We start from the raw sequence: 26,927 nt of genomic DNA, 5'->3' as shown, positions 1-26,927 counted from the left end.
GGGGATACCGGGAAAAAACAAATGTTATCTTTTGATTACTCTCTACATAGGATCAAGTCAATTTATTTTAATGCATATACTAGGTATACATAATATAATGCATATACTAGGTATACATAATATATTTTCTGTATTTAAATTCACATATACATTAAAAAGGTATAGTTTCAGTCATTTTTTTATTCAAACACCTAATAAACAATTACTATTCATATTTTGGTGAACATCTTACGTTATTGGTTTAATGCTTCTTGGAATTCATCAACACTGTAAAATATACAATAAAGAGATACACACTATGTGTAATAATATGTAAAATACAGATTTGTCTCAGCACTGAGCTAAATTTCCACAGCTAAACAGCTAATTTCTTCCAGAAAAACAATAACACCTTCATTGAGACTGTTTTTCATAATTCACTGTTAAAATACCTGCCAACAATATAAACTAAGAACTCATGATGTTGACAATAAATTCATTGTATCTTTTGATCAATTTCTTAAGTAAATGTTAAATATTTTCACAGCATTAAACTTCACTGCAAACTACTAGTTCATTCTTTTAAAGCATTACTAAAATAGGAAAAATGTATGGCTTTACCATATGCTTCATTTCTAAGAAAAAATGAAAATACATTCCAGGTAGTAAGGTAACACATTCCTCTAGACAATTTTTTCAACTTAAGAATCCTTTAATTTCTTTAAAGGACACACAAACTTTTAAAATACATTGAATTTTTTATAAACTATTGATTAAAGCAAAGCAACAACTAGGCATAATGAATATACAGTGACATAACTCACCTAAATAGGGAATGCAGGGTGTCATCTTTAAGCTACTTATATAGTCTCTGAGTCTTTTGTAATTATCTTCTTTACTCATTACATATTCTAGTTTTTCAAAGGTAGTTTTGTCTTTTCGACTTAATAACTATAAGACAAACAGAAAAGCCCAAGTTATTTCTGTATCCAATTTTATTAAAGACTTAAAAGTTAGAATTACTATAAATTTGAATTTTAATTTCAAAGTTTTATTTTCTTTAATTATATTTTGGTAGTATGTAAATAAAACAAAATCAGACATGTTTATTAATATAATAAACCCATATTCATTATTTATAAAATACAATATACTTTGTATGTACGTAAAATAATTAACTTACTAAGTAGTAAATTATAATACATTATTTCTCATCTTTACTATTTTAAATGGTCAAACAATTTTTATTATTCATTTTCCTAATTTAAAATAATTATATATTCATATTCACCTCAAAGGCCCAAATATTTTCATGACTTGTCCTGTCCCCTCAAAGATAGTTAATTATGTAAATAAGCATTAGGAAATAAATACTGAATTTCATAATTTAAGTAATAATTTTTCTTGATGACTCTAACCATACCTAGTTCTTCCAGTACTATAAAACTACAATTTACATGTTTGGATTTCTGACATTTTTTTCCTTGATCCCTTTGATCAGTGCTGTATTATATACAGTTGAACAATCAACTGCAGCTGTTTTAGGAGGCTTGAGGAGTAGATCTGTAGTGCGTGCCCTTTGAGAAAAATGGAGATATCAAGGGGAATAAAAGAAAAGCAAGGACAGTCATCCGAAATAATATTAACTAAAAGATTCAGAAAATACATGTTTTTAAGTATTTCAAAGACTTTGGAAAAAAAAATCTCTTCTTTAAATATGTGAAGTTACTATTTCATTATGTTATAATTTCACTTTATGTCATAAAATATTTGTTATTTTATAGCAGGCAAAACACTTCCACCTATAAAATTCTCATCTAATTCTCCTACGAGGTTAAGAGAAAAGTCAAGAGGACTAATTTAAAGATGAGGTGACTGAGACCCCAAGGAGAAGCAGAACACACCAACACTCGTCAGTCATCATTCACGAAGACTAGGTCCTGCTTTTATGGGTCTCAGTCTGGTCCTGGAGACAGAGTATTCTAACATCTAATCCACTACTCTTTTTAATATTACAAGTAATATAGTTGGGATTGATGCTGTAATCTATTTTTCACAGGCTCCAAGATAACAGATTATCTTTAGATAATCTCTAAAACAAAAACAAAAACAAAAAAACTGTCTAACCAGCATCCCTGAATGTTTTAGATGGGTTTTCCTGCAAACACTGGTTTCACGACTTTCTGTGGCCCAATTTCAATACACTTGATTAGAACTTTCAAGATTTGGTGCAACTCTCCACTTCGATCTATAAATCCAAACATTCTTTTCTCTCCCACATAACAAAGTATTTGAATATGCAAAATATACTGCATGACATAGCAAGGATAACAAGAAATCTTTTTTTTTTTCCCCCAAAGTCAATCATTCCAGAACTCTGGTACAATATCTGGAGAAACAAATTACTTGGAACTCATAGCTGATTTTGACATATCTGAAACACAAAACTGAAGAAGCATGGAGTCTGATATGTATAAAAATAATACATTTTGCAATTTTCATAACAAATCAATAGTCAGAATGAAAGGATTCAATTTGGGGTGGGATAGCAGAGACTTGTTTTCAGAGGACTATTTTTAAAAGCTGTGGTAAAATATACATAATATTTACCATTTTAACCAGTGTTAAGTGTATAGTTTAGTGGCAGTAAGTTCATTCACATTATCCATCAATCATTGCAATTATCCATGGCTAGTACTCTTTCCATCTTCCCTGAAATTCTGTAACCATTAAACAGAACTCCTCATTTCTTGCTCCTCTCAGCCCTGGGAACCACCTTTTACTCTGTCTGAATGATTGACTACTCTTGGCACCTCATATAAATGGAATCATTCACTATTTGTCTTACTGTGTCTAGCTTATTTCACTGAGCATATCATCATCAAGGTTTATCCAAGGTGCAGCTTGTGTCAGAATTTCAGTCCTTTTTAAGGATGTATAATACTTCATTGTATGTTTACACCACATTTTGTACATTCATCCATGTGTTCGTGAACATTTGGATAGTTCATACCTATTGGTTATTGTTAATAATGATGCTTTTTTATACACTGGTATAAAAATGCCTGTTTGAGTCCCAATCTTATGATTCTTTTGGGTATATACTCAGAAGTGGAGTTGATAGATAAATGGTAACTCAATGTAATTCTAATTTTTTGAGGATATATCTTATTATTTCTAATCTTTTTTGACTATGCTAAAATTTTTATGTTGAGTAGAAACAGTGAAAATGAGCATACTTTTGCTTAATGTTAAAAATAATGTTTCTAATATTTCCCCCATTTGTGATGTTGTTTTTTGGTACATTCCTTGTATTTGAGGGCACCAGGATTTTCCACCATACTGCCCTTTCACTGTTCATTATTTCTTTCCTTTTACTGAGGTTAGATTCCTCATCTATCACAACTTTTATATTTACCTACTTTATCTCTTGTACTATCCTTGACCCCTCTGTGGTACAAACACGCCTAAAAAAATTCCAACTGGTTAAATACAATTAATTCTCAGCACTTCTTCATGGTAACGCTGAACACTAAGTTTCACTCTAAGTTCATGACCAAAAATCTCAAGTGGACCTTCCTAAGACCTACTGCTAAGTCGCTTCAGTCATGTCTGACTCTGTGCGACCCCCGACACGGCAGCCCGCCAGGCTCCCCCGTCCCTGGGATTCTCCAGGCAAGTACACTGGAGTGGGTTGCCATTTCCTTCTCCAATGCATGAAAGTGAAAAGTGAAAGTGAAGTTGCTCAGTCATGTCTGACTTTTAGCGACCCCATGGACTGCAGCCCACCAGGCTCCTCCGTCCATGGAGGCAAGAGTACTGGAGTGGGGTGCCATTGCCTTCTCCACCTAAGACCTACATGTTTCCCTAATTAATTCACTCTCACAGTCGCCTTGATGACTTTCATCCTTTCCTTTCTCTTCAAACCTCCAATACCTCTCCCACTGTCAATTAATGACCTTGCTTCTTATGTCTTATGAAACAGAATTCTGCAGAATCCCACCACCAAATCTACCAACATACCTGTGTTTGTAACCAAATGCACCCCCTTCTCTCCTGTTAAAACGGAGACACTGTTCCTGCCCCACTGGAGTACTGGACCTTATCTCCTCTGGGCTAATCTATGGTATCACAGCCTTGACTTCTTGTTCACCTCCTCATTTTATTAGATCACTGTACTACCACTCAAGCATACTGTCACGGATCTCATCTTTAAAATCAAAGCAAAACACCACAAATCTTTAATCTCCCATTTCTTCTAGTTACCGCTGGCCCTCACCTCAGTACTTCACAACAAAATTCCTCAAAGGCATTCTCTATTCTTACTGTCCCATTTTTTCCTTCACTATTCTCTCAAATCTAATCATTCCAACATCTTTGACAAGGTCATCAATCCTTTTCAATTGCCAGGTCCAACTGCAACTGGGTCTAATCACTTATCAGAAATTCTTACCACATATCACAGAAAAGCATGAGGGAAGTATTTTACATCTCATTTACTCGGTTTTATTTTTCTACAGAGCATTCATCATTATTTATGATATATCATTTATATATTTACAGCTTATCTTTTCCCAGTAGAATGTTAGCTCTATATGAACAGGACTTTGTCTATATCATCCACTATGCACGTCAAACAATTAGTACCTAGCAAAACTGTGGAATATTTTCAAGTTTAACATGAACACCAAAAATTTTATTCAGATTAATAATGGAGCTGTTACTAAATTTAAACAAAACTATTTTTGATGCAAGACATGAGACAGAGACAATGAAAATAACTTCAAGGAAACAAAATTAACTTGAGGGAAATGTATCTCATTTCTAAACCACAATATAAACCAGAGTACAATTTCTTTTCCCTAAAACTTCAAAGATGGAATTCATGACTATATATTTATAATCACTTCCATTCCCTCATTAAATTAAAGTTTTAATAAAAGAGAATTAGGTCATCATTATTAAAAATAATTTTTAGAGTAGGAAAACTGTTCACTCAGGTGTTTCTAAAATACAAATGAAATATAAACAAGATCATAAGCTCTTCCATACTAATGTTTTTCCAGTATGAGAAACATCTGTCTCTTCAGACACTATGAAAAGTGAGAACAGCAGGCTAATTAAACACAAAGTTATATTTTAGTAAGTAAAAAACTGTGATAAAGTTAGTCAAGTCTTTATTCCAGGACAGTAAGAACACACTAACCCTCTGCACAAAATGTAGTAAACAAAACCATTCCTCTTTAACATTAAAGAACAGTATTAATATAAACAGATTTAACTGAATCTAAAGTTTCAGTTCTATAAAACCTAAATGAAAAATACCCAGCAAGCTTGAGGCCAGTATCACATTGATCAATCATAAAAATACACAAATGTGCAAAAGTAAAACCTCACACTCTGACCCTGTTAAACAGAACCAAGTATGATTAGCATAATATCACAATGTGCAGAAACACTGCCTACTTCCCTGTTAGCTATCAGATTTTCCTTTATTCCTAAGGAAAAAACCCAAGAGTTTACTGAGTAAAAATATTGTAATGGAAATCTGAATCAGTAAATTTGGGGGGCAACTTACAATTTATATCTTTCTCAAATTTTCCAAAAGCATAATCTTTACATGATTAATGCAATTTATTTTCACATTTACAGTTTCCCATCAGTAAACTTGAAATTCTATATTGTCAAAGATGTTTTAAAAAGTTCTACAAAGTTGATTTCCTAAAGAGCAGAAACCAAGCACCAAGTTGGTTTTAGCTCAAAATACTTAACAAGCCTCATGAAATACTTTATTTAAGGGAAGAGGAAAAAATGTAGGTTTCAAAGAACAGAGTACAAACTAATTAAAAAATCCTTATCTATTATCATAATATTAACTTTACTAAGAACTACAAAAGGAACTAAAACATCTTCACTTCCAACAGGCAGTCTAACCTATCATTAACTAAGGAAGATTACTCACCGCCCATGTTTTAGTCAACCTGAAAATTGGGGCACTCTGTAAGCCAGAAACCACCGCCATAAGTGCATGAAGGTTATTCAGCTCATACAACTTCTGGAAGATTTAGAAAAAGGGGGAGGAGAGATGAAAAATAAATAGCATGAATACAAGACAACTTGAAGACAAATACAGTTTAGGCAACTGGTGGTTCTTATAGCATACTTATTACCCTCATTGTTGAGATTTGTTTTGGGGGTATCCACTGTGTTTACAGTAAGCTGATTTTTGGCCCACACAGAACTCCCTCCTAGCTCTGGGAATACATCTACCTCCAGTTGTCTAATACATTAAGAAAACCAAAGTTATGGCTCAGTATCAAAGTTATCTGGTATGCATCCTTGTTTCTAGTAGGCAGTTTCCTTTCTTATACTGAACTATTACTAGTTCTGCCTTATGATCCAAGTTCAAAGAAAGGCCCGCACCCAGGATCTTGATTTGTGTCCTACTCAGGTGCCCCTGCCTCCTAGGAGAAGGCAATGGCATCCCACTGCAGTACTCTTGCCTGGAAAATCCCATGGATAGAGGAGCCTGGTAGGCTGCAGTCCATGGGGTCGCTAAGAGTTGGACACGACTGAGGGACTTCCCTTTCATTTTTCACTTTCATGCATTGGAGAAGGAAATGGCAACCCACTCCATTGTTCTTGCCTGGAGAATCCCAGGGACGGGGGAGCCTGGTGGGCTTCCGTCTATGGGGTCGCACAGAGTCGGACACGACTGAAGCGACTTCGCAGCAGCAGTAGCAGCAGGCTCACTAACGGGAGAAGGAAATGGCAACCTGCTCCAGTATTCTTGCCTGGAGAATCCTATGGACAGAGGAGCCTGGAGGGCTGCTGTCCTTAGGGTCGCACAGAGTTGGACACAACTGAAGCGACTTAGCAGCAGCAGCAGCAGCAGAAGGACCCCTAACATTCCAGGGCTAGGGTTCAAGCTTGCTTTTCACAGCCCTCCTCAATTTCTGGCTTCCTCCCACCTGAATCCCCATCCCTTTTTTCCTTGTTCATGCTGGGACATCTACCTGCTTCCCAACACTAGACGTTGCTTTTTCTAGCCTCCATGCAGAAGAATCCCATATGATGCTGTGCATGCATGCTAATGCTAGGTTCCATCACTTTACCAAGAGATCATCTACTTTTGTCAAATTATTGCTAATTGCTCAGATTTCTCCAAACTATCAGATGTTTACACCTCAAAGGTCTTAGCATGTAAAACTGTCCTTAATTATTAAGAAACTCCAAGACAAAAATTGCCTGTTTTGAATATGAGAACCAAGGAAAGGCGAGGGGTTCTATTCTTTTGATGAACTCTAATACCACCTTAATTCTGGTCTGAAAGAACTCCTATAAAATTTCAAGAAATATGAACTCAAGTTTAAAAAAATAAAAAAGGGAAAGGGAAAAACACAAGGACTCTTTCTGCCATCTTTCTGTGCCACCATAATGGGGTGCATGAATGTCTTGGCTGATGCTCTCTAGAGTATCAACAATGCCGAAAAGAGAGGCAAAAGCCAGGTGCTTATTAGGCTGTGCTCCAAAGTCATCATCAGGTTTCTAACTGTGATGATGAAGCATGCTTACATTAGTGCATTTGAAATCACTGATGATCACAGGGCTGAGAAAATTGTTGTGAACCTCACAGGCAGGCTCAGTAAGTGTGGAGGGATGGGCCCCATATTTGATGTGTGACTCAAGATCTATTACTAGAAAAATGGCAGAACAACCTGCTCCCATCCCATCAGTTTGGTTTTATTGCACTGACAACCTCAGCTGTCATCATGGACCAGGAAGAAGAAAGACAAAAACACATAGGAGAGAAAATCCTTGGATTCTTTTTCTTTTTCTAGGGATGTAGATTCATAAAAACTAGGGATGCAAATTCATACAAACAAAATGCCTCAGAGGAAAAATAAGAAAAAGAAAATGAAACAAGAATTCACAAATGGAGAACAACATCAGGTACTGGCTGATGAAAGCTATTGGTCTTACTGTCATTTCTTTGAAGGTAATTTGTCTTTTCTCTCTATATTTCTAGTATTTTAACCTGCAGCTGAGCACCAAGAGATTCACACAAGAATGCTGTATAAGTAGTGGTATTGATAACAGCAAAAATCCAGAAACTCCTTCCTAAGTCTCTAGCTTGTCTACTGGCCCTACGGACTCAAATTTGCCAGCCTCTCCCCAACTCAATCACATGAGATAATTTCTTAAACCTTTTTATACATGTTATACATTTACATGTGTGGGTGTTTTCTGACTCTATAGAACCTAACTGAAACATCTACTAAAAGAAGAGAAAGACTTGCCTGTTTTATAAGAAACAAAATAGAAGGCAGAGTCCCCAGTGGGATTGAAGACACAGTAACGGACAAAAAAATTACGAATTTAGACCTTGGGGTAAAAGTAAGCACTATCAGAAATAACTCAAAGTATGAGTCTGAACAGGAATTAAATGATTATTTGATGAGAATAATGACAGGTTTAATGGATGTGGTGGTTTTGAGTGGAACATTCATAAAAAAAAGAAAAAAACTAACAAAAACACCAGAAAACAATAATGAAAATTCAGGATCTATGGAGAAAAGACATGGATTCTACTAGCTAAAATCCAATCTTTAACATATCACAAAGAATGTTTTTTAAAATTTTATGACACTTCTGAAAAAATAACAACTTTTAAGAAGGCTAGCTCTGCCACCTAGTGCCACAGAATGCTGGAATACAACTGCTCCCAGATGCTCAAGGAAGCCATGGAACAGTTAGGACTCAACAATGATTACAATACTTTACAACTGTAAAAATCGTATCCTCAATTTATCCCATCTTCCTTCATTCACAGGTGAGATAAGTTATGTATTTATTACTAGAATAATGAATGTGGCTACCATTATACCTCTTTTCAGTCAACTTGACATAAATCTGGAGTTGTTACAAATTTTAGCAAAATTCTGTAACCTCTTGTGGAATGTCCTATTCCATCTTCCTCTGTAAATTTTAACTGTCTTTGAAATCCATGTTCTATTTCTCCTGCTGCATCTATTATCTATGTTACTCAATGTATTTGGTTAACACCCTCATTTATACTGTTCTTTTAAAATTAAGTCTTATTCTCCACATGGTTGGCAGAATAATCTATATTAAAGACAAATAACTGATATGTATTTCTCTACTTAATCCTGCAAGGCTTTTTTAGTCACCTGCAGAATATACCAAAATATTTTATAAATATTAAACTTCATCATAATCTGACCTCTGCCCAAATACAAATCAGCTTCTCTGAGAAAGAGAGGGAAAGTATAAAAGAAAGGGGAGGAAGATAGGAGGAATAGAAGAAAAGGCAAAGGAAACAGACATGCAATTTAAAAAATTAACTTAGGTTAATCAGTAGGCCTTATTTTCCAGCGTCAATAAATAGTGACTATAGTCACACAGGCAAATACTTACTCACAAGCATTCGTAAATGACTGAATTAAAAACAGAAGCACAAGTTTATCTTACCTTAGCAGTTTTAATATAGTGGCTCAAAACTTCTGCTCTAATTTTTAATGTTTGAGCATGAAGAATCTCTCTAACAACCCAAAAGCTTACCTGCAAATAAAAAATAAAAATAGGTGAATGGTAAGATTCTTTACTTACAGGATCAAAGAATGACAAGAGCTACTTGATGAACCACTGAGAATTGTGTAAAAATACTTTCTCTTGCCCCTGACTCACCACCAGGACATAACTCTTCAAATGCTGCACATACTTCATACACATATATAGACAGACAGATATAGACATGAGTATTTGTTTGTGTGTGAGTCCCTGTCACTAAGTCATGTCCAGCTCTCTGTGACTGTAGCCCACCAGGCTCCTTTGTCCATAGGATTTCCCAGTCAAGACTACTGGCGTGGGTTGCCACTTCCTTCTCCAGGGGATCTTGCCAATCTAGGGATCAAACCCACGTCTCTTGCATTGGCAGGCATATTCTTCACCGCTGAGCCATCAGGGAAACATATATACACATTCGTACAGACACATAAACACATCATAATGATTTTTCATCTATAAAAGCGAATGTAAAATTTGAAGGAAAAGAGAAAGCAATAAAACCAGAATGATGCAACAAGAACAGTATACAAGTGTTTTTTGCTGTATTTTATAACACTCTGGCAGAATTAGATAAGCTCTAAGATCAGACTCTGTAAAACATGCTACTTATAGTATGTTTTTCTGTGTCTGTATAATCCCATGCTGCCATTTATTTACATGGAGTAGAATCCTAAATGTAAAGAATCTCAAGTATGGTTTTCCTGATATGAATAGGATAAAATATAAAACTACTTAAAGAAAAATATATCTAAGTCATTCTAAAATCAAGATTGTATTTTTAACAATTATGTAATGCTTTCTAATTCAATGAAACCATCTTCAAGATTTCTTTTAAAAAACAATAAACATCATTCATCATAAGGCAGGATGGGTCTGTAACATTACTAAAATGCTCTGGTGAAAATAGTGTGCTTATCATATGACACAGAGCAATATGTATGTAATATACATTTTTTATATAACATTTCAATTCATGTACTATAAAAGCAAAATCAAAGCACTATCAGTTGGTTCAAAATTATACAAATCTAAAAGTAGGATGTAGTTAGAAATCTCAGTGCAAAAATAAAGCCACTACCACCTTTTCTTCTGAGAAATATTTCAGAATTTATTTGCACTTTCATCTATAAACAAACTGTCAAAATTTGTATATTTTAAAGTGTATATGTAAATGTAAAATGAATATATTTTACAAAGACATCTTTATATTTGTTACTATATTTGAGCTACTAATGACAATAATTATCCCTGATTCTAATAAATTTTACTTCTAAAATGTATCTAAAGTTAAGGTTATTTTAACAACAACCTTGTGCTGTCCTGTGCTTAGTCGCTCAGTCGTTTCCAACTCTTTGCAACCCCGTGGACTGCAGCCCGCCAGCCTCCTCTGTCCATGGGGATTCTCCAGGCAAGTATACTGGAGTGGGCTGCCACACCCTCCTCCCCGGGATCCACCCAACTTAGGGATTGAACCCAGGTCTCCCTGGGCATTGCAGGTGGATTCTTTACCAACTGAGCCACCAGGGAAGCCCAACAACAACCTTATTAGAAAATATTAATTATGATTCAATCTAAACTTCATGATCACTGACTTAATAAATTTAATGTCAAATTTTAAGACAAATACTATGGTAATTTAAAAACATGGCCACAAACTCTTTGTCACTCCTCACACTGAAAGTTGGGGGTATATGTCACCTCTCATCGAACCTAGACAAGCTCATGACTGCTTCAAGGAATAGAAAATTAACAAAACTGATACTGACTTCCGTGACAAGGTCATAAAAGAGCATGCAGCCCATGCCTTGATTGTTGGAACATTCTCTATGGGATTCCTAAACTACCATGTAAGAAGTCCAGCTACCCTGAGACCTCCATGACAGAAAGGCTAAGTGTAGGTGCTTCCCAATTCACAGTCCCATCTAAAGCCAATCACACCTGATAATACCACCCCAGAATGATCAACAGCAAGACACAGTTTAATGAAATTACTGGACTTAAAAGAGAAAAATCTTTAGGCTAAGAAAAGAGAAAGTGATTTTTAAGGAAAAGAAAATTTAATTATCATCAGACTTTTTAATAGCAACACTTTGCCAGAAAAAAAATGGGAGTACTACATCAAGTATTATCAAGGAAAGAAAATTTCATACAAAGGACAGGCAAACTTATCAACGTGTAAGGACTCAAGAATTATTGTTCCAATGAGCCCTTCCTGAGTATATGCCTGGAGAACAGGCTTCAGAAAATCAAATGACTAGAGAAACACCAACATTAGAAAGACAGTGACCATTAAATACACACATTCACAGAAATAAGAATGATAAGGGTTAAAAGAAGGAGAGTACATTATATAATGCCTATATGCCCAGACACTATATACTATTTATTATAAAAGAAATACAACATTTGCAAGAATATGTACATAACTGTTTAAAGGAGTATTATTGGCATTAGTATTGCTATTCTGAGACTGTTATTTGTTTATGCAGGTTAAGGCAAATGAGTAACTTGTAGGATACTGTATCACGCCCCGAATTCATGAAAAACCAGGTTGCAGGTGTGGAAGAAAGGATATACAGATATAATATGGAAGAGATTAAGTAGAACTCTGGTCTTGAATTTGAATTAGAAGTACTAGTATGAATTTATGAAATATTTTATCTTCAAGTAGTTGGTATATATATGTGTGTGTGTATGACATATAGGTATCCTAGCTATATCTGCTAAAAAAGCCTAGAAATTATGGTCACTCTAATAGCAATGAGCATTTTTAGCACCTAGGTCCATTTCCTACTATAAGAAACCAACACTTGTTAAAGAAACACTGATTCCAGGCAGAGAGCTGGTAATGGACAAAATGAACATGCAACGTCTTTGCAAACAAAAGCAAAGAAACTGTTCAAGATTACAAGGGTCATGAGAAAGGTCATGAAAGCCAACCTGAAGAGGCTCCTGTTGGCCAATGACAGGATAATATGAGTTTCAATAATGATAATAATGGCAATGAAAATACTGATTCACATCATGTATGTTTACATTTATGAGTTTAAAATAAAATTAAAAAATTAAAAACTACTCTGTCATTGTTAAAGGATGACAGAACACCAATTCATTATCTTCAAAACTGCTAAATAAAGTGAAAAAAATCAAATACTTATTCTTCCTTACCTGTATGAAATGGAATCTCTAGGTATGCAAATACTAGATGAGGGAAAAATATCTCTATAAAATTATCCCCACTAAAAATATTTCTTTATATCTAATATCTAATGTATCTACTAATATCACAGAAAAGATCTGATGAAGAAACCCCATATAACCCAGACTCTTGCCAAAGGCACTGAACCCAACTAAACCTTAGGAATTAGCAGCTAATTTCCAGAGAACATAGAACATATACTACACAAAATGCAATATAGACTATGGGAGACTATGGGAGACTCTAGAGGTTCTTCCACAGGAAATAGTAAGGAAGAGAAAAGGATAAAGGGAGAAATTGCAAATTAAAAAGTTGCAAACATTTAACAAATTAAAAAAACTGGCCAGGCTAAGTTAGGGATCCATATTTATGTGATAAAAACTATAAAAATAAATACATGACAGTGAGTGCTATAAAAGTCAGGACAGTACTTATTGTTGGAGGAAGAAAGGCTGTGAACTGGGATGAAGGCACATGGAGGGGTTTCTAGGGTAGTTGCCAAACTTTCATTAAACCATATGTTTGTTTTGTGGGTTCTTTTTGTATCCATGCTTTATTTTACAATAAAGAGTTTAAAGTAAAAAATAAGAGAATAATACACATGACCAGAGAAATCTGAAAATGATAGAACGTCTGAAAATGAAAAAAAAAAAGTAAAATTAAAATTAGGAAGAACTGAATGAAAAAGTCCATAAAGAGAATGATCTCTGTTTTCCTTATTCACTAATATATCCCCAACATCAAGACCAATATTCAGGACATAGTAGGAACTTAGTAAATATTTAAATGAATGAAAATAAAAGTTGAGTCATTTTACATCAATTAGATTTCAAAGTTTAATGACACCAAGTGCTGATAAGGATACACAGTGATGAAAGCTCAAAGCAAACTGGTATAATCATTTTTAAAAATATATATTGTCTTATGTAGTTAAACACGGATATACTCTCTCTGACACAAATTTTGTATTTAGGAACACATTTTTCAAACAAATCACAGTGTTTTCCCGTTATTTTATGGTAATCAATTTAGTAAGTTTAAGCAGCAATTTTTTTTTTTAAGCAAAGGCCAAAGTACATATTGTCTAATACAGGTTAAGTATTATTTCAGAAAACTTTAGTTTGTATATTCAGTTACAATGTAAAAATATTTTATCTTATTGTGGGTCATAGCAAAAAATGTTTGAAAACCACCAATTAGAGAAACTACTGCACATGGGCACCCAAACTCTTAGAATATTCATAGCAACATTCTTCACAACAGCAAAAAATTAGGAGACACATTAGTCCACCCTCAAAATTAGTTTACCCTCAAAAGAATGATGAATTCTTTCTGATACATTCATGCAATGAAATGCTAGAAGACAGCACTGAAAATCAATGAGTAAGCACTATATGCATTATCATGGATACAGCAGAGAAATACAAGTGAAAAAAAGCCAACCACAGAAGTCTCTATATAGTCTGATGATATGTTTTACAAAGATGAAAAGCAAGATATACAATATGTTGTTTAGGGGCACAACTTTTTCTGGTAAATCTACTCATATAGGAATTATAACAAGAGCTAAAATTTTTAAAATCAAATTAAGAAAAGACAAAAGATAAAAAATTTTTTTCAGATAATAGTTACCCTTTTAGTGAGGACAGAGCAGGGAACATATAAAATGCTTCAATAGTTTTGGTAATATTCTTAGTTTAGGTGGTGAATTCACAGTTGTTTTATTATAATACTTCCTAATATACATTAGATTAACCATATGAACCTACCAGTTCCGTAGGCCAGAACTGGCAGTTTCAGAAGATTCAAACAAACATTTAAAGTATTTTAGGAGTGAATCAAGTATTTCATTAAAAAGTATATCTTAGAAAACTTTTATTCAGAGGTTATTTCTAACTGTTGCTGCTTTATTCAAGCTTTTATAATCATATAAAAGTGTTATGAAAACCTTTTATTTACAGCCAAACATTTGTTAAGCTTTAAAGATAATTCCTAACTTTTTATCATGGAAATCTTCAAACGTATACTGAACTAAACATAATAATAATGAACTCCCCAGTACACATCAACCAGCTTCAACAACCAAGTTATGGCCAAGTTCTCTCACTTCTACTCTCATCCCACTCTCAAATGCTCCATTAATACTGTGAAGCAAATCACAGACAATATATGATAGTATCTATCAACATTTTCAAAAAGGAGTCTTTCTACAAACATAACCTAAAATTAATATCATTTCTAAAAACATTAATTTCTAATTAATCAAATTTCCAATTATCTAAAGGTAACATTTTAAAAAAATTTAGACAACCTTCCCCCCCCCACCAAAAAAAAAATCAGAAAGCCACTGGCCAGAAGGCATAAATAAAAGTGACCAAAGAAATAGCCAAAATAGAATGAATATTAAAATTTTGATAGAGTCAAGTCACAGGAGACTATACAGATACTTAAAATGTTTTCAAAGTGATTTTATCAATATGATACAGTAACATTTCATGATATGTGAAGACAATAGGACTGTAAATTATATGTACAACATGATTTCTATTAGATTAAGAAAAAAATAAAGAATGGAAGAATATATACTAAAATATTAGTAACAGTCATTTCTGGGTGATTCTGCACCTACCCCCCAGCTTTTCATACATTTCTACATTTTTTCAGTTTTCTGGCAATGTGTGCCAGTGTTTTGATTATCAATTGAAAAAAGCATAGTTTTAAAAAGATGTGGGAGAGTTCCATTTCTGGTAATGTGGAGAAGCAGGTATCTCTGGAAATGCTCCTCTGATTATAATTACAAATTATAAAAACAGTATTTAAAAGCACAAGAGAGGAACCAAAAGAAGGCATAAACTGGAGAAAAGATCTTTGAAAGAAGTAAGATGCACTGGATGAGATTTGCACTTATAAAGTTAAGTGTCTGAGGACATTCAGGGTTACCAGGTGGTGCACCGAGAATTTTAGAGAAGGCCACAGTCTTGATGGCTTCAAGAGTCAGAGAACAATCGGCTAGACAATAAGGGGTGAAATTCTGGAAAGGTAAGAAAAGTCCCGCAAATCTATATAAAAACTTCATCCAAATCTCCAGTTGACCTCGGAACTGTGCATGTGCAGGAGAAACTTTAAGAAGCCCAGATAAAGACAAAATCTGGAAAGAACCGATCTATTCTCCAACAAGAAAGAGAATTTAGAGTTTGAGCCCGGCCGAGTTAACTCAGTCAGTCAGTTCATTCGCATGTCATGTCCAATTCTTTGCGACCCCATGGACTGTAGAATGCCAGGCTTACCTGTCCATCACCAACTCCTGGAGTTTTAATGCTTTTTCTCTTAATACTCAGTCAACTTTTTCTTTTTCTTTGTGTGTCTGGTAATTTTTTCAATTGTATAGTCATCATTATGGATAATGTTACAGAGACTGTGGATTTTGTTGTCTTCTTTCAAACAGTAATGATTTTATTTTAGCAACTACCTACTAAAATTGTGTCAGATGGGGCAAAAAAAAAAAAAAAAAGGAGGACTCAACTATATGCTATCTACAAGAAATTCATTTTAAAAATAAAAGTCTCTTTGCAACTTCTTTTGTAATTTGCTACTTCAGATTTCCCATCACACTTCTAAGAGAAAATAATAGAGTAATGGAATAACTAAGTAATGAATTTTATTATAGATCAACTGTAATCTTGATTAAGTGTAAAAGCTTTTGGTACATGGTGACATATTTGACCCTAACAATCTTTTGACGTACTTAAGAATAATATTAGTGTTTAAAAATCTAAAGTCAAATTTGTGGGTATTGTGACAATGTTTTTGTTGGCAAAAAAAAGTTTACCACGATGATAAATTCTGACCACTCCAGAAAAAATTTAAAACAACTGCCATATAGTTTAAATAAGCAATTCAGTATAAGACATGTTTGCTGTAGGTTCCTTACTAATGGTTTAATCTAACTGAAAAAAAAAATACTAACGGACTTCCATTTTGGGTAATGCAGTGAACCAAATAACTTGAGATATACTATTTGCTATAAACCCCTAGAAATGCTGAGTTAAAGAAAACCATTTTTTAAAAAGTAGGCTTCCCTGGTAGCTCAGCTGGTAAAGAATCTGCCTGCAATGCAGGAGACCCCGGTTTGATTCTTGGGTTGGAAAGATCCCCTGGAGAAGGGATAGGCTACCCACTCCAGTAATTTTGGGCTTCCCTGTGGCTCAGACGGTAAAGAATCTAGCTGTAATGCGGAAGACCTGGATTTGATCCCTGGGTTGGGAAGATCCCCTGGAGGAGGGCCCGGCAACCCATTCTAGTATTCTTGCCCGGAGAATCTCCATGGACAGAGGAACCTGGTGGGCTATACTTCATGGGGTTGCAAAGAGTCAGACACAACTGACTGACTAAGCACTGCACATGACTAACTTGAAAAGAAAAGATTTCACTTGAGGCCAAAAATAAAGGAAATAAAGGCAAAAAAGGAAAGGGTATGACAGCTGCCGTTGGCAGATTTCCTCTCAAGAGCTTAGGGATGTGGGATTTAATACACCTTGTAATAAAACAAAATAAAAAGTTGAAGATGACTTAAGCAATTGAAAAAAAAAAAGGGGGGGAATGATATTAGTGTAAAAAAAAGTACATAGATTTGAAGCAGATTTAACACATCTGAAGAGAACTGTTTTAGTGAACTGAAATATAAATCTGAGTAAATAACACAGAATGGAGCACAAAGGGATAGATGTAAAATATGACAGGTTAAGACACAAGTAGGAAAGAACATAAAGTTCCAGTAAATTTTCAATAGGAATTACAGAAGGAAAAAGAAAAAAAGATTATATGGAAAGACACTGAAGAGATATTGGTTGAAAATGCTCTAGAACTGATGTAAAAACTTAAATTATTTCTTAATGAAAAATTACATACTGAGGAATTGAATTTCAGAAACTAAATATCAAAATTTTATAAGCAACTCACATGATTAAATCTTCTTGTGAAGGCAACTGCATTTGGTGCAGAACTGTATTTTTCTTTTTTATTCCATCCACAACTTGCAAGCTCCTAAAAAATTAAATATAAATTCATGAAAAAGCCCAGTTTTCGTGTTACATTAATGGTTTAAAAGCATTAAAGACAGTTTGCGTACTTTCCTAGAATTGTTTTATTTAATAGGAACATATTTAATAGTATAACCATTCAGGCAAATCACAAAAACAAATTTTACAAGAATACAAGTGGGCACAATTACTTATCCATATGAACATAGATAATTAGATCTATACTCCATATGCAGAATGTAGGTTCTTCTTTGAAGAGATTTGAATCCCAAGAAGAAAATCTACAAATAATGAAAGATGAGCATCCCACAACGTAAAGCGAAGCCTACTTGTTGCCAAGTCCCAGTCAATCATTCAGAGCTTCCAATCAACTTTCTGGTAACCTCAATCTTTTGAGCTGAAAGCCAATGACCCCAGGCATTTGAAGAAACCCCTAAAAGGGGATGTTTGATTCCTCATAGATCTATCAATAGAATTCAAAGAGCTCAAGAACTTAGATGTAAAAAAAAAAAAAAAAGAAAATTACAATTCTGTTTTACACTAACCTCCAACTGAAATGACATTGCTTTTAATTATACATGTAGGCTACCGACTATAGAAGAATTGGCAATATATGTGACTTATCTATGACTAATAAAAACACAGATTTTTCATATCACATGACGGTTGGTACAGATATCTCAAAAACATCATTTACACTCATCACTGCTTTGAAGTTATAATTTCAGCACCTCTAGATACTTAATATGTTAACAAAGGGGCACATATATAGCCATAGGACAGTTTTAAAAAAATATTTTGATAGGTATATGTTATTAGAACTGATTTTCTTGGATTTTAAGTAAGGGTTCAGCTCCAGAAGCTTCAGTTTTCCAAAGGGGTTCAAGAGTCAAAACAGGTTAGGAACCCTGCTGTAATACAACCACCATGGCCAGAAAGAGACATAATCCATAGGAAAGAAGAATTCTGAGGACACTGAGTTAGGGTGGAGAAAAAAGAAAACGGAGAAAAGGGTGCTGCTAAGTCACTTCAGTCGTGTCTGACTCTGTGCGACCCTGAGATGGCAGCCCACCAGGCTCCCCAGTCCCTGGGATTCTCCAGGCAGGAACACTGGAGTGGGTTGCCATTTCCTTCTCCAATGCATGAAAGTGAAAAGTGAAAGTGAAGTCACTCAGTCGTGTCCGACTCTTAGCGACCCCATGGATTGTAGCCCACCAGGCTCCCACCATCCATGGGATTTTCCTGGCAAGAGTACTGGAGTGGGGTGCCATCACCTTCTCTGGAGAAAAGGGTAAAACCATGTAATTATTACTTCCAGCTAGATATTGCTCCCATTAAACAGAAAAAATAGAAGGGTACAAACAAGAAAGATTCAGAGAACCAAATAAAACTCTTGGACATGAAAAATATAATAAAAGAACTGTTAAAAATCAGGAAAGATAAAGGTGATAATACCTTTTAAACAATAAGCTAAATATGGGGGCAAAAATAGTATGTTAATTAGAAGAGTCCACTAGAGTCAACTTCTGAATAATAAAAATAATTCTAAAAGAATACAGAGAGAATAGAGGAAAGTAACTTACTGAAAAAAATGCTAATTCAAGAAAATGTCTCCTGAATCTAAAGGACAAGACCTGTCTAATGTCCATTATAAAAGATTAAAAAAAAAATACTCAAATCAAGGCCTAGCATCAAAAACCTGTAGCACACTGGAGACAAATCATAAAATCTGTCAATTCAAAAGCAAAACAAAAACAGATAACATACAGAAAAAAAGGGATCAGAAGGTATCAGGTATTTCAACAGCAACTCTAGAAGATAGAAGACAACTGAAACAAAGCCTTCAAAATCCTAGAATTCTATATTCAACAAAAGAATCAATTAAGTATGAAAGTATATCACAGACATTTTCAGGAAGTCTCGGGGAATCTTCCTTTTATGCACCTATTCTCACAGAGCTTGCAGAATATGTCTTCCATCAAAACAAACTAGCAAAGTCAGAAAAAGGGAGAGAAGATCCAGGAAACCACAGAACCAAGACCCAAAGAAAATACTGGAAATTCCCAGATTAAGAGTAAAGGGTTTTTATAATAGCCAGGACATGGAAGCAACCTAGATGTCCATCAGCAGATGAATGGATAAGAAAGCTATGGTACATATACACGATGGAGTATTACTCAGCCATTAAAAAGAATACATTTGAATCAGTTCTAATGAGGTGGATGAAACTGGAGCCTATTATACAGAGTGAAGTAAGCCAGAAGGAAAAACACCAATACAGTATACTAACGCATATATATGGAATTTACAAAGATGCTAACAATAACCCTGTGTACGAGACAGCAAAAGAGACACTGATGTATAGAACAGTCTTGTGGACTCTGTGGGAGAGGGAGAGGGTGGGAAGATTTGGGAGAATGGCATTGAAACATGTAAAGTATCATGTATGAAACGAGATGCCAGTCCAGGTTCGATGCACGATACTGGATGCTTGGGGCTAGTGCACTGGGACGACCCAGAGGGATGGTATGGGGAGGGAGGAGGGAGGAGGGTTCAGGATGGGGAACACATGTATACCTGTGGTGGATTCATTCTGATATTTGGCAAAACTAATACAATTATGTAAAGTTTAAAAATAAAATAAAATTAAAAAAAATAAATTAAAAAAAAAAAAGAGTAAAGGGAGATTCTGAGACAAACCTAAGAGCAGACCATAAGAACGATAGTCCAGATGGTAAATAGCAAGGACGGAAATTCCAAGAGAGACATCTCTGAAAGATGAAACACTATCTGGAATGTTTGAACACAGAGAAAACACACTCACTGCATTCACTTCTGGCAGAAAAATCAGTGACAAGTCATAGAGAGAGCTAAAGGGATTCTCAGGTGGCTCAGTGGTAAAGAACACTCCTGCCAACGCAGGAGATGCAGAAGACATGGGTTCGAACCCTGGGTTGGGAAGATCCCCTGGAGGAAATGGCAGCCCACTCCAGTATTCTTGCCAGGAAAATCCCAAGGGCAGAGGAGCCTGGCAGGCTACAATCATGGGATCGCAAAGAACTGGATACTACTGAGCATGCGCCCAAAAACAGAGAAAGTTAAAGTAAGTTATTTAGCTGAAAGAAAACAAAATTTAAGTAAGTAATCACGGATCAACTGTTCTTCAGCTTTCTCTACACTTGTAAAGAACAGCTGAGCCATGATTACTTATTCATGTCAAAATTGTGACGTAACTATAAAGAAAAGAAGAGGAAATAAATTGTGCAAATGTGAGAGGAAGAGAAAATAGAGTGAAATCATCTTCCATAGTAGAGAGTCAATAAATCATAACCAAAATTGAAAACTCATAAACAATAGGTATTTAGATATATTATCTTTAAAACAAATATAAAGTCTTCCAAATAAGAAAAGTTAAGAGACCTGGATGGGTGCAGGGCTCAAAGGTGGAGGTTGGAAGGGTGGAAACAACAGGATATTGTTATATTTTGCTCTCTTGTGGAAATATTTAGCTTGTTAAACATGATATATGCATATCTTCAATATAATTTAAAAATTAAATAAAAACAAAAAAGAATGAACTGACTTCGGAAAGACTGAGGAAGTTATGATGGTATTATAACAACTTTATATGTTGTTTAATGTTCCCTGGAATAGGGTAGTATCAGTGGATACTGAAAATATCACTTGATCAAAAACTGGATCCACACAGTGTTAAGAATGAGGTATCCAGAAGTACTAAAACTCCCAAGTTTCTGGCCTGAGCAATTGAGATGGGGAATACTGAAGAAAGAGACAACAATTATCACTTTAACACAGTAAACAGTAAATTTTCTAAAGATATAAAGTACTTTTTTTAAACCTAGAATTTGCAAATTTCAAATCTGAAATTAATCAAGGAAAAGAAAATGACAGAAGCAACTCTACAATAAAAAGGAATTTGAGTACTCTGTACTCAGCCTAGATATATACTCATTTCACATAATCTTCCTGTATAGACACAAAATATTTAGTGGTAGATATTATATTAACATAAACATGACACATGATAACTATATTAAAAACATCAAACTGCTAGAAAACATGTTTGGTCTTCCTAAATATCACAGTATATTTATACAACTATATAAAGATGTCAAGGTTTAGGACACAATTTCTAGGATTAAATCCATCAACTCTGAATTTGTTTTTAACCAATTACAAAATTTCCAAATTTATATTAATGCTATAATCAAAGTGTCTCTATGAAATTGCTATTCAACTTATCTAGCCATTTGACAAGCCATTTTCCTGTCATAAGTAAGGCTATATAGTATAAATAAAGAATATCCTTGCACCTTTTCTGATCATTTCCTAAATATACAGTCCTAGAAGCGAAATCACTAAGTCAAAGAGTAGGAACCCTTTCTTTCAAGGTCTTGACGCTTGTCAAACTGCCCTTCTGAAATACCGAATCATTCATACTAGCAACTCCTGTCAGTTTCACAAGCGTCTTATCAAAACTAGGTGTACTTAATTCTCTTTCTATACGTTATATCTTAACTTCCCCATCTGTAAGAGTAATTACAGTTGTTAAATAACAAAATTTGTTAAACAGAAAATCGGGGGGTGGAGAGGGGCAGCAGGCAGGGACCATACACCACCCAGAACCCACCACCTGAATAAACCTACGTAAACATCTTCCCTATCTCCTTTATGTGCATATAGAACTATTGACAGTAGCCAATACATCTGTCCTTTTCTGTGTGATCTAATCTTCTGACTCTGGGCTTAAAAAGTTGTTTCTTCCTTAGAACACAGGTCTTAACAGCTGCAATAAAAATAAAAGCTAACCCGAAGGCAGAGATCACTATGTGCCAGGCACTACTCTAAATGCCTTACACATATCAACTCATTTGATCCTATCTTTATCATTACAATTTATTATGATAAGGAACACAAAGGTAGCAGTGGATTATAGCCTTATTTTTTACATTAAAATTTTTTAAATTCTTTTCTGACTCCTCAAAATAAGAGAAGCTAAGAGGTTTTGAAAAATCCATCCAATTTTTGGTGAGTTGCAACATCACTAACTTAATGAAAAAATGCTTTTCCTCTAAGAAAACTGTTCGAAGCAGACCTGAAAGAAGGCAGGGGATGAATGAAACTCCAGTCAAATTACTTGGGAGCAAATGGGTTGAAATTCCATTGGAGCTCTCCATCTTATACATAAAAAACATGAAGAAATAAAGAGGTTCTTTACCTTTTAAGAGTATATTTTCTGCTTCAGAAAACATTTCCCCTTGGAAACAATGTTCCATTACTAGCTCATCTAATACAACATCAAACAGACTAGGGTAGAGGACAACATGGAGGCTGCCAGGAATCGTGGATGAGGGGAGTGGGGGTGTGACTGCGACGGGGAAGCACAGGTGAGAGAGCTTTGTGCTGGGGGAACAGCTGTGTGTCCTGATGGAGGCAGCAGTTAGGAAATCTGCACAGACACTGAAACGCCACAGGACTGTACAGACATGCACTGTATAAACACCTACTTCTTGGTTTCAAAACCGTGAATCTAACACTATCTCTGGGGACTTCCCTGGTGGTCCAGCGGTTACGACTCTGTGTTCCCAGGGCAGGGGGCCCGGATTCCATCCCTAGCTAGGGAACTAGATCCCCCATGCCGCGACTAAAACATGGTGCAGCTAAACACATTTTTTAAAAAAGGAAAAGAAAAACAGTTCCCTATCTAAAATAAAACTATGCTTGTAGTATTTTTTTTGTAACTTTCTGTGAATCTCTAATTACCTTAAAATAAAAAGTTTATAAAACAACAACAAGAAAAACCCATATAATGGACTATGAAGGAGACACCGCACTGCGACTCATTCAGTGCTTTCCTCCTAAACCCTGACATGCATTTATGCTTAGCTGACCTTACAGGAATCTGTCTTGCCCCATCTCTACCTCAACAGCCACTAAATATCTCTGTGGGAAAAAAAACCTGCTTTTCCCTTTGTCTCTGTCTCTTTCTGTCTCAGACCCTAGAATCTTTCTCCACGTGAGACTATACCATCTGAGAAATGAATTCTCCTACCAGCACCATACTGTATTGACAGGTTATCTGCCAGGTCTCCAGTTACTCTATACTAAACCACTTCCCATGAACACCAAAAAGTTAAAGTAAACTTAGTGACTCAAAAGATGTTTTTTTAGGGTTTGACTCATGAATAGGACTGATTCAAGTTAAGTACACTATGTAAATAAGCCTCCATTTCAGCAAAGGCTAAAGGAAATAGAGCAGCCTCGATGCTTAAAATCTGCTCAAATGGATTCAACTTGCAATTTTTAAAACAGGCAGTGAAGAGAAAGCTTCTAACAGTAACTCACATATACAAAGGCAATTTCTTAATGGTCACTAAAAGTGTATCAGAGAGAATATGCGTGGGTTCATTTTTAGCCATTAAACAGATTATTTTGAAAGCATGTGGGAAGGCAAACACCACAACTGATGACCACCTACCCTATGAAAGAATTACTGAATTTCACGGGAGTCACAGCTTCTCTTATGTCTTGTAGGTCTGTTCTGTAAAGTCAAATTCTTGGTCTAAATTTCATCTTGTAGGTTCCAACACTCTTAAAAGGACTGTTCTAAGGGTGATGTTGTAGGGATACCTATAGATAGAAGAAAAGAAAAGGCCAATATAGACCAGTTGTAGACAAAGACTGAGGGAAAGAAAGAAAAAGCGATGGAATCTGTACAAGACTGAAAGGGTAGGGGTCCTCACAATGAGAAAATCACTACTGTTGAGGCAGGTATTCCTAGGCTCAAAACCTGGAAGATCTGGAGGGAACTGGTATATCCAGTATATCCATTCAGCCTATATGGCTGTTTAGAAAGAAGTCGCAGCCTGAAATGAAGCACTCACTGCGACTCCTACGCTTCTAATCCACAGAATAAGCTCTGAAACTATATAATTCTAATGTATTATGTTAAATTAAAAATATCACATCACTTTTCTAATGAACTCACATTCTCTACTCCCCCAACCTCCCTACTTCCAATACCTTAATGTTGCCCCTTACAGTGAGGTCAGAGATTAAGGCAGGAGCTATCTTCTGCTACCACTGATGGTGTGATATACCTACTCTCCTAGTCAACAGCTTTCTTCTTCACCTTCCCTAGTTCCCTAAGTCTGGCCTTACTATATATTAAGAAAATTTTCAGTGAGAAACAGCAATAAGAACTGACAAAGCAGCTAACCTTACATCCAACGAAATATGAGAAAAAAAGTCATATGTCTTCTTTGCTTTCTTCAAATCTACTGTATTTATGGATTTTTATATTTTAAGCCTAATGAAAATGTTACTTTTCATTAAAACAAGGACAGAATTATGATATTCCTGATGTTGGAATTTCAGATGTTGCCAAGACAATAGCCTCTTTGCATACGAAAGAAATTTTGCATAGAGAAAGCTCTTTACATATATAACCAGAAAGATCACAATTGCAAGTTCTTCAGAAATGTTTTAATAAGATTCAGAATGACCTATATGTACTTTCCCTCATTTAACCAGAATTCTTCCTCAATCTCTAGTGTATCCCAGTTATACAGGAAGGTTTTATCTATCCTTTGTATTTACTGTTTATTGATATAATCTAAATGACTTATTGCACTGTGTTTGCGTATATTATATTGTGTTTATTGTGTATAATCTAAATGACTTATTATACTGACCTACGTCCCATCACTTCATGGCAAATAGATGGGGAAACAGTGGCTGACTGTACTTTTTGGGGCTCCAAAATCACTGCGGATGGTGACTGCAGCCCTGAAATTAAAAGACGCTTACTCCTTGGAAGGAAAGTTATGACCAACCTAGACAGCATATTAAAAAGCAGAGACATTACTTTGTCAACAAAGGTCTGTTTAGTCAAGGCTATGGCTTTTCCAGTAGTCATGTATGCATGTGAGAGTTGGACTATAAAGAAAGCTAAGCACTGAAGAATTGATGCTTTTGAACTGTAGTGTTGGAAAAGACTCTTGAGAGTCCCTTGGACTGCAAGGAGATCCAACCAGTCCATCCTAAAGGAGATCAGTCCTGGGTGTTCATTGGAGGGATTGATGTTGAAGATGAAACTCCAATACTTTGGCCACCTGATGCGAAGAGCTGACTCATTTGAAAAGACCTGATGCTGGGAAAGATTGAGGGCAGGAGGAGAAGGGGATGAGAGGATGAGATGGTGGAATGGCATCACCGACTCAATGGACATGGGTTTGGGTGGACTCTGGGAGTTGGTTTGGGTGGACTCTGGAACCCCATGCTGTGGTTCATGGGGTCGCAAAGAGTTGAACATGACTGAGCAACTGAACCGAACTGAACAGAATAAACAATAAAGCACAGAACTTTCTTCTTTGAATGTAATACACGTCAGAGGACTTTCAGTCAGATCCTGTTACTTCATAAAGATTTGGGAACCTCTAAGAGAAGTAAACATTATCCAATGTAATGACTACAATACAGATTTCAAGCACAGCTGCTAATGGAAAGAAAACCTGATTGCAAGATAGCATTCTGTCATAACTCATCCTGTGCTGAGTAACGTGATACTCATTTTGAGGAGAAATCCCATCAGTGTAGTGAATGTGGCAATGACTTCAGAAGAAATACAAGTTTTATAGAGCATCCAAGAATTCATAATAGGAAAAAACCACAAAAATCCTATAAAGAAACATGGAAAATTCCTCAGAATACAGTCATTGCTTCCTCAACATGAGAGAACTCACACTGGAGAGAAGCCCGGTAAATGTGTAAGAGCTTTCTAAAGGAAAAATAAAAAACGTTCATGATTAGAAGAGAAACCATACTCGGGCAACCTCTGTATATAAGAAATGTGCAAAAACTTTAACAAGAGTTAATGGCACCCCACTCCAGTACTCTTGCCTGGAAAATCCCATAGATGGAGGAGCCTGGTAGGCTGCAGTCCATGGGGTCACTAAGAGTTGGGCATGACTGAGCGACTTCACTTTCACTTTTCACTTTCATGCATTGGAGAAGGAAATGGCAACCCACTCCAGTGTTCTTGCCTGGAGAATCCCAGGGACGGGGGAGCGTGGTGGGCTGCCATCTATGGGGTCACACAG

General features: G+C 35.5%; 1 protein-coding gene across 3 annotated transcripts in view; it reads right to left on the bottom strand.

Annotated features, from left to right (window-relative positions):
* The window catches only part of RALGPS2 (Ral GEF with PH domain and SH3 binding motif 2), a 129,889-nt gene that overhangs the window by 78,048 nt on the left and 24,914 nt on the right, over positions 1-26,927 (bottom strand). For all 3 annotated transcript variants that reach the window (XM_010850131.1, XM_010850133.1, XM_010850132.1), the window contains exons 5-8: positions 17,726-17,809; positions 9,472-9,561; positions 5,942-6,034; positions 804-930 (exon numbers count right to left, since the gene is read on the bottom strand). In XM_010850131.1, coding sequence (XP_010848433.1) covers positions 804-930; positions 5,942-6,034; positions 9,472-9,561; positions 17,726-17,809 — 394 coding nt within the window. The remainder of the gene's footprint in view (positions 1-803; positions 931-5,941; positions 6,035-9,471; positions 9,562-17,725; positions 17,810-26,927) is intronic.

Source organism: Bison bison, unplaced genomic scaffold (genome assembly GCF_000754665.1).
Source record: "Bison bison bison isolate TAMUID 2011002044 unplaced genomic scaffold, Bison_UMD1.0 scf7180017864289, whole genome shotgun sequence".
Taxonomy (NCBI): Eukaryota; Metazoa; Chordata; class Mammalia; order Artiodactyla; family Bovidae; genus Bison; species Bison bison.
Note: the sequence above shows the minus strand (reverse complement) of the source record. Positions and strands in the feature narration are given on the sequence as shown.